The sequence below is a fragment of the Entelurus aequoreus genome, linkage group LG07 (genome assembly GCF_033978785.1).
Source record: "Entelurus aequoreus isolate RoL-2023_Sb linkage group LG07, RoL_Eaeq_v1.1, whole genome shotgun sequence".
Taxonomy (NCBI): Eukaryota; Metazoa; Chordata; class Actinopteri; order Syngnathiformes; family Syngnathidae; genus Entelurus; species Entelurus aequoreus.
Window position 1 is genome coordinate 57,391,946 of NC_084737.1, and position 9,328 is coordinate 57,401,273.

The following is a 9,328-nucleotide window of genomic DNA, read 5'->3' on the forward strand; positions in this document are numbered from 1 at the left end:
TAGCTTTGTGAGAAAAAGAACACTTTTGATGCAATCATTGATAATTAGAAAAAATCAAGATAATAGTGAATCACCCTCACTCTGGAGCTCTGTGCAAGATTTCACCAGGTGGGCTAAGAATAATTGTGAGAAAGGTAAGGGAGCAGCCCAGAATTCCAAGGTAGGTGTTGGTTAATGATAGCAATGGAGTTGGGAGTACAGTCAGCAAAGAAAAGTTGTTACGAATTGACATCCTGCAGTACTCAAGAAGACACATGTACTGTCTGAAGTATAAAAATCAACTCCTGCATGAGTCACACAAGGCGACAAGGCCAACGTGATGAGGTCACATGACTACACAATGGAGGTGTTTGGCATCACGTGGACTGGACGTGTTTGTTTGCAGAGAAATGCTGAATATGAACCCAACCACATGGAGGTGGGAACAGTACAGGACGTATTTAAGACATTGAGCGGCTGAAGAACAATGCAATGTACTCTCGACATCTTGGATGGAAACCTTTGTGGCCTGAGAAGAACCAAAACATACGACCAAAGCTCCAACACAGTGGCTGAAGAAGAAGTACATGAAGATCCTAAAGCAGGGGTGTCCAAACTTTTTCCACTGAGGGCCGCACACTGAAAAATCAAAGCAAGTGGGGGCCATATTGATATTTTTTATTTTAAAAACCAATACAATATATGTATAAAAAATATACATTTAGGCCTCCACTCAGGCTTGATCCCGGGGACCCCAAAGGGTTTAGGTAAAAAATATATAAAAAATGTGTCATTATTTAGTATTATTATTATTCAAAGTTTAAATCTCCAGATCAACATTAGGTCTATCTGTCAATATACATTTTTTTTAAAGATTTAAATTGTATGCCCTTTTTGTCAAGAAAACCCTGTTTTTTATGGAAAAACCAAAACATTTTCCCCCAATAAAATTTTAAAGTGGAATATTTCCAATTACATAATAATTGGAGCTCATAACATAACTCATAACAACATTGATTTTAATTTAGTATTATTTTTTGAGCAATGACACTAAAAAAAAAAAGTCCCACTAAAATTATTGGGGATCCAAAAGGGGAGCTCAGTAAAGTGTTAAAAACAAATTGTAACACAATAGTCTCGAGATCAACTTCAGACCTATCCGTCAATTATAATAACTTTTATTGTTGTTTATGTTTCTTGTTTGTTCGTTTTAGGCCCTTCTTTAAAAAAAAAAAACTTCGTTTTTTTATATGTCAAACACAAAATATGCAACACTTTCCCCAAAAAATATTTCAGAGTGGAATATTTAATGTGACGTAATTGGAGCCTCGAATAGGTAAATAATTCATAATAACATTGTTTTTGATTCATTATTATTTTTTAGAGAAAGAAACAGCCTGCGTAACAGCTTTGTGTTACTAGAGTCAAGATTGCAACATTCTCTTGTTACATTTCACCTGTTTGCTCTTCTGTACCACTTTTTATGTTTTTTGTTTTTTTTTAATCGTATTTTTAGAATGTGCCGTGGGGCCATCAAAAAATTACCTGCAAATGGCCCCCGGACCGCACTTTGGACACCCCTGTCCTAAAGTATCCGAGCCAGTTTCCGCACCTTAATTTCCTAGACAATCTGACAGGACAAACGACAGCTTTAAAATCTTACGGTCTTGGAAAATAAGTGGATTAGATCGGACCCAAATTTTCCTGGGAGGGGTTCTCAACCAAGTGCTAAGTCAACTTTTGCTTGCCATGACTTATTTATCTGACTGTACAACCACATAGTCAGTTCCAAGAGCTACAGACTGAGGCTTGGCCACAGCTCCGGTGTGGTGAAGTTTTTAAGACCCCCTGAAATGTTGGCACCAGCGAGCAAGATCACCTGAACAGTAACATTCTCTTGAAGACTTACTGGCTTTCTTGGCCACAAGTAGGTTTTTCCTCTCCTGATGCTGCCGCAACAACTCCATGATGACTAACCAGTCTTCTTGCACCTTCATGTACCTCACCTGTTAACACACACAGACAAAAAGTAGGATACAGTATTTGGTTGTTCAGTTGAGGTTCTGGCAGCCGATGTCAAATAGATGCTCTCTAACAATCTCTTGCATGCGTGAATAAACTTCAAAATATAGACCAGATGTATTGTATGAAGCAGATTCGGTTGCTAAGATATAACATATGATCCCTAAGAGACGGCATCTTCTGCAGTAGACGTTTATTACATGCATAACATGTTCTGATATTTTGTATCTTTGACAAAAGAACTACACCATTAACAAATGTCTCATGGCTCAGGAAAATCAGTAATATTTATTTATTAGGGTTGTCAGTGTAAAAGTTAACACATGTGATTAACCTGAAAAAAATATTGTATTAATCATTTATAAACACAGATTAATTGCGTAATGTATCTTAAACGAGGATTGCTATGTGCAAAGATGAGTGAGGAGACTCTGACTGTTGGCAAATGTAACTTCAAAATACATACCAACAGGACTTTTGATAAAACCAAGGTCATCTGCATGCATTACAGTGATTCATTCTATTATCACAGTGCGATAAGTTGAATATAAAATACAGTGCATTTTAAAAGCGAAACAAGTTTTTGAGGCAGCCGCTAGTAAGAACACTACTACATCGACAACAAGCCGTGGACAACAAACAGCGTTGGTGGAGTATATGTTGTCAACAAAAGCACCACAGATAAGTTAAGCAACTATTTTGTAGCAACTGTGATTAATCGTGATTAATGCAAATTAAAAAAATTGATTAATGTGATTAAAAAATGTATCAGTGGACAGCACAGATATTTATAAATTATGCTTGTTGGGTTTAATTATAGCACACCTTCTCTGAATGACTCGGAGGAACATCTTTGTAGAACTGATTCGCTCGCTCAAGAACCGACTCAACTTGGGGCTGCTTGACTTGCACTTCCTCGATGAGCTGCCACAGCACAGAGAAGTATGTCAACAAAGGCGTGTGTGTGTGAGTCTGTATGCATGAGTGTGTGTGTGTGCATCCTACACTTGGTGGGGGCTCCTCTGGAGTGTGCTCCAGGTGGGTTCTGGATTTGGATGTCCAGCCTGACAGATAGTCCAACTGACCCTGAAGTCCCTCCAGGTCCCGCAGCAGAATCTCAATCTCCAGCGCGCGCTCAGGCAGAGCCTTGGACACCTGAATGAAGACAATGTGGCACATAAAAAATTCAAGTTCAAATGTATTTGTCCCCAGAAGGCAATTTGTTTTCAGTACAACCTGTCCAAAGACGGGTAGACAGAACAGGAAGACTGATGGGTGGCGCGTCATATTTTTTTTCAAATTAAAAAAACGTCACAGTTGAACTCTTTTACCTATAAAATAATGAAGTCCTTTTCATGCTTTTGTAGATATAAATCTCTTGGGTCCAGGGTAGGATTTTGAGTATGTCACGTTTAAACATTTTTATTTTTATTTGGTTTGACTTCTTTTTTACGACTGTACACACGGTGGCAGTGTTTACAAGCACCTCAGCATCCAAATGGCATGTAACGACCTGGATCTTTTTTTCACCAAGAGAAAGCCGAAGTTTAATTGTCGGCATGTACTTTCGGTTGATATAAAATACCCTCTCCTTTGTTCTTGCACAAACACTTTGACAACATAAAGACGACATTGGGTTCAATTTTATTGGTTCAGTGGTTTTAATTGACAGATTGATACAATATAAAGACTTGTAAAAAGTGTGAAGTCTGTACTTTTGACGAGAGTTGAAAGGGAGTGTCTGTCTGATCATACTGTGTGATAGTTGCTTAACTTTTCTGTGGTACTTTTATTAATCGATTTAAACTATTATACAAACATGGGGTCTGGTTCAAACATAGAGATGAGGGTCTTTAATTTGACCTGCTGTTGTACTCTGTCTCAAAGTGTTAACATGTGCTCAATGTTTTCTTACCATTATTGCTATGTTGTCTATTACCATTGTTGGCATTTTGTCTATTACCAATGTTGGTATATTCATTATTCCTACATTGTTGATACAAATGATTGTTACAGTGTAATAATTATTGTTACCTGTGGTAATGCCAATATGATACAACATCTGTATTATAATCCTTGAACAAAGTAACAGTGAAACTCATGTGAATAATCACTGAATGGCGAACTGGGGGTGGGATTAAATAAATTATCTTCTTCCCACTCCCTTTCAGGCAAAACTGGACAATCATGCATTACATACTATACATTACCTTTTGCACTATATTCATTTATATTATTATGTGTTGTCAACTTTGTACTTGTTTATGTCATTGCCTGAAATAAATAAATAATGAATGGGAAAAAAAATGAATACTGTACCACCTCAGACCCAGTGTATGAATTGTACGTCCTGAAGCGGTCAATGGATATCTTATTAGGGTGAAAATCAGTTTTTGCCATGGCAACTTCAGAAAAACTAATTGAGACATCCAGACATCATTTTGGTGGACCAGCCAACCTCTGTTGTCTGACTTGAACACAAAGATGCTTCCTAATGTTTACTGTAAGTTACACCTGGAGACCACTTTTAACTACATTGAAAAAACCCTTTACCTTTTCAAAGCGAGAATTGATGATCTTGATGTCTTTTTGTTTATCAGCAGGAATCTGTCGATGTCGCATGTTCAGGTCCTCCACCACTGCTTTCTTGCCGGGAAGTTCTTCCATACATGCCTGACACATAAACCGAGCACACACAGAAACACATGTACATTTCAAAACAATTGAAGCATTAGTAAATCTCTGCTTTGACTTATCTGTGTTGAATTTTAACTAATGGCATTTTAGTATTAGAGTGTGGATGCTTGCCTCGGCATGTGCACACACAAACATAACGTAAATACACACACACATTAAAAATAATTAAGGTGAAATCATCGCATTTGATACAACTCAAATAATACTATATTCTCACGACAGTCACGCTTTTGTTGTTGCTGTTTTCTCTGGCTTTTCTTGTTTTCTGCTCTGTTTCAGGCAGCTTAGTCTGGAGCAGTGAGATAAATTCTGTGTCGGGAAGTACCCAGATTTGCTCAAAAAGGTTAATTATGTCTTCTTATTCATATACTTTTTCAAAATTCAACATTTTTGCCTACGTAAAAGTTCCATCTAATATACCGAAAATATGGTCTGATTACAAGAAATTTTGAAAAAGTACCCAGATTATAACCTCATGAAGATTTAGGATGGCTGGGTAAGAACTGCAGTTGCATGAGTGTGACATCATACATCTGGAGAAACTTCTCAGAATATTTAGAAGTTTACACCGATGCATCAAAAAGGGGGGCTGGTAGGGTTGGGGTTGCTGCAACAGTTTTTAATTTATTAGGTGTAGTGATCAGTAGAAGGACAAATGACAACATAGCAGTTTATACAGGAGACTTGCTGGCTTTTATTTTGGCAATGCACTGGGTGGAGGAGGGCACATCTGTCATGACCCGATTACCCAGTTCATGTCTTGTTTTGTGTTTTTGTTATTTTTTGGAGTTTAGTGATTTCCTTAGCGCTCCTTCCTATGTATGAATCCATTTATTTGGCAGTGCGCTCTCCTTTTTGGTTGACTTTCTTGTTGCTAGGTTTGCTGATTAGCTGCACATGCCTTCTGTTTATTGATTGGCGTCCTCACCGGTTTCTGCTCCAATCACTCTCCTTTATACCCTGATGTCTCCCAGAATTAGTTGCTCAATCAATGCTCGCTCTACGCGACTATTGTGTTTTTCTTGTTTTTTCCACTCTTAGTAGTTTTCTTGTCACGCCAAAGTCTTTTCATGCTATTTGCTCTTGGCGACTATTTTTATTTTCTGTTCGACGCTATGCTAGCTTATTAGTTTTGTATTTTTGTGTAGCGCTTTGAGTGTCTCTTTAAGTAGGGGAAAGCGTGGCGCGATGGGTAGTGTGGCCGTGCCAGCAACTTGAGGGTTCCAGGTTCGATCTCTGCTGTTGTGTCCTTGGGCAAGATACTTCACCCTTACTCCCAGTGCCACTCACACTGGTATGTATATGAAAGTGAATAAATGTTTGGTAGGCGCAAATTGGCAGCCACGCTTCCGTCAGGGCAGCTGTGGCTACAAATGTAGCTTACCACCAACCATGTGTGAATGTGAAGTAATTAAATAAAGGGTTCTCACTTCTCTGTGAAGCGTTTTGAGTGTCTAGAAAAAAAGCACTATATAAATCTAATCTGTTATTATTACTATTAGTGAAAGGATGCAATATAAGCAGTGTAACAAAAGCGATGTTTTATTCAGTTGTTTTTTCAAATCTAGTAACACAATAGATAGGGGACACTGGACTGTTGTGGCCTTCCTGGTTCACACTCCATTATGGAAGGTGGCTGTTGGCCGACCTCCATTAGACAACATATGAAGAAGAAGAAAAAAAAATCCAAGGATTATTCCGCATGGTTTTAATGGAGTTTTTTTGTCTGTGCTAAAACATCTTTGCTTCCATGTGTTAATTCCTAGTCTTTTGTACTTGTAGTTTTTTTTTCACACTCTGTTACGCGCAGGTTTTTCTTTGTTACTTTTTTCCTGTTCTTCCAGCTTCTTGCTGGACTGCCTTATTACTCTGTGTCCTGAACGTTGTTTGGTTCCGGCTATACGTTGTCAAAGTATTAGCTCTTTTGGTTATTATTCTCATTCGTAGTTCTAAATTATTTCCAGAGCTATGGCTGTTGTTCTTGGTTTACACTTTGTTCTCAGGTAAACTTATTTTTGTCTTGAGTATTTGTACTTCTTAAACACATTATTTTGTACAGTATTCACTCATGTCTCATGTCTGCATCAGCGTCCAAAAACTTCACAGTCATATTTAAATAGAATCCTAACCCATCTCTCCACACTGCAAAAACTGAAATCTAAGTAAGATTAAATATCTCAAATAAGGGTGATATTTGCTTATTTTCTGTCTAATAAGATAATTCTTCTCACTAAGCAGATTTTATGTTAGAGTCTTTTACTTGTTTTAAGGGTTTTGGTCCTAAATGATCTCAGTAAGATATTACAGCTTGTTGCTGAGATTTAATGACCTATATTGAGTAAAACATGCTTGAAACTAGAATATCAACTGTTGCAAAGCTGTGTCATCAACACTCACAAGTATAAAACTACTTTTTTTAAATTAATAATTTCTTATTTCAAGCGTGAAAAAAAAAATCATGATTTTGACACAATTGTGTCTCATAATTGAAACAGATGACAGCCAAAAGGACTTTGCTGTTTTATTTTCAATGAAACAATAGAAAATACATACTCATATAGTAGTACAGTTGGCACAGTACAGTAAACTGACAGTTAATATTTAAACATTTAACATTTGACATTTCAAACAATTTTGAACCGAAATAGTTCATGCACATTCAGATAAATTCCTCAAAATTACAATTAAAAACATTTTGGCTGGTGGCCGGACTGTTTTTATGCGCATTAATTGACTGAAAGAGCATGCACTTGGCGTGATGATGTCATGTTCCATCCATCCATTTTCTACCGCTTGTCCCTTTTTGGGGTCGCGGGGGGTGCTGGAGCCTATCTCAGCTGCATTCGGGCGGAAGGCGGGGTACACCCTGGACAAGTCGCCACCTCATCGCAGGGCCAACACAGACAGACAGACAACATTCACACTCACATTCACACACTAGGGCCAATTTAGTGTTGCCAATCAACCTATTCCCAGGTGCATGTTTTTGGAGGTGGGAGGAAGCCGGAGTACCCGGAGGGAACCCACGCAGTCACGGGGAGAACATGCAAACTCCACACAGAAAGATCCCGAGCCCGGGATTGAACTCACGACCTTCGTATTGTGAGGCACATGCACTAACCCCTGTACCACCGTGCTGCCTGATGATGTCATGTTATCGATGGAAAAATGCATTTTTAGACAATATGATTTGCCTGAGTGGCTAGGAGAGCCCGAGAGTAACAAGCGGTTGCCTTGTTGCCTTTCCATTAAGAACAATACATTTGTTTTTAGTATAAGTTTGCTGGTTTCAAGAAATGTAATGCCGAGCGCATATCATTATGTCAAGATAATGGCACTAGAATTTACTTAATTTAAGAATGTTTTTCAACATATTGAGCAAAAAGGTCTCTTTTTTTTATACCAAGAAAAGTGCACTTGTTATTAGTGAGAATATACTTATTTTAAAGTATTTTTGGGTTCATTGAGGTTAGCTAATTTTACTTGTTTTGGAAAGTCTTGACAAGTAACATTTTCTTGTTCTATTGGCAGATAATATTGCTTAGTTCAAATAAAATACCCCTCATTTTTGTATTTTTTTTCCTTGATTTTGAACACTGACTTTTTGCAGTGCATGCACACATGTACGAATACGCAAATATGAAAGAAGTGCATTTTGCGGTAAATCACATTGTGCTGTGTGGATGACGGGGGCACGGTGTGATGACAGTACCTGTACTTTGCCCAATGTGTGTCTGAGGTGTTGCGGCTCAGCAGGTTGCAGAGGGAGGGCCAGGACATTCTCTGCCATGTCCAGCCAACCCAGCACGGAGCCCATGCGCTCTTGCAGCTGTGCTGCCGACGCTTGTGCCTCTGCTGACCTGCAGGACAGAACAAGTCGTATATGATCTCATGTGAAAAATAAACAACCGAGACTATATAAAACAAGTTGCTATAACAAGTGACACTGGGCTGAGCAGGAAATAATAGAACGATTAATATCGATCGGATGCATGAAATTAACCGAAACAAAAAGACAAGAGCCAATGCATCACGAACGTGCCCCTGTTGTTTATCGATGCATGATGGATGGATGAATGTACCGGTGCAGTCGCATCCCAAGTGGTTGATTCGAACTACCGGTGCGAATCAGTGAATCTGTCCATCCCTAGTGAGATCCGTGGAAGTCTATGGTAAGATCTGATTGGCAGCCCTGACTGTCGTATTTCCGGGACGGGCACAGAAGGAAACTCAGTTACGGGAGGGAGCAGCACAGAACAGTGTACGCGACATGGATGACGGTGAAGAGATATTCGATGCTCCAAAACACTCGCATAAATCGAACGTATAGAAATACTTCGGTTTTCATAAGAAAGACGGTAAGATTGACAAAACACATGCAATATAATGTAGCACGACAAACCTGGCTACACACATGAAGAGACGGCACCGTGTTCCTACTAGTTTGGATTGTGCCGAATCGGATGCAGCCCCATGCCAAGCTCTAATAGTGATAACAGCAGGACCATCACAATGTTCTCTGGACAAAATAAGCCTTTGGCAGCTAATTCCACCCAATCACTGGTGCTAACCAACGCCGTCTCGCAGCCATAGAGCGTTGTGGAGAACGAGGGGTTCAGCTTCATGGCAA

At 38.9% G+C, this 9,328-nt stretch overlaps 1 protein-coding gene across 7 annotated transcripts in view; it reads right to left on the reverse strand.

The window, feature by feature from the left end:
* Positions 1–9,328, reverse strand: part of dmd (dystrophin) — a 565,648-nt gene that overhangs the window by 176,990 nt on the left and 379,330 nt on the right. For all 7 annotated transcript variants that reach the window (XM_062054060.1, XM_062054059.1, XM_062054057.1 and 4 more), the window contains 5 exons: positions 8,411–8,558; positions 4,555–4,674; positions 3,007–3,156; positions 2,827–2,925; positions 1,889–1,985 (listed from right to left, as the gene is read on the reverse strand). In XM_062054060.1, coding sequence (XP_061910044.1) covers positions 1,889–1,985; positions 2,827–2,925; positions 3,007–3,156; positions 4,555–4,674; positions 8,411–8,558 — 614 coding nt within the window. The remainder of the gene's footprint in view (positions 1–1,888; positions 1,986–2,826; positions 2,926–3,006; positions 3,157–4,554; positions 4,675–8,410; positions 8,559–9,328) is intronic.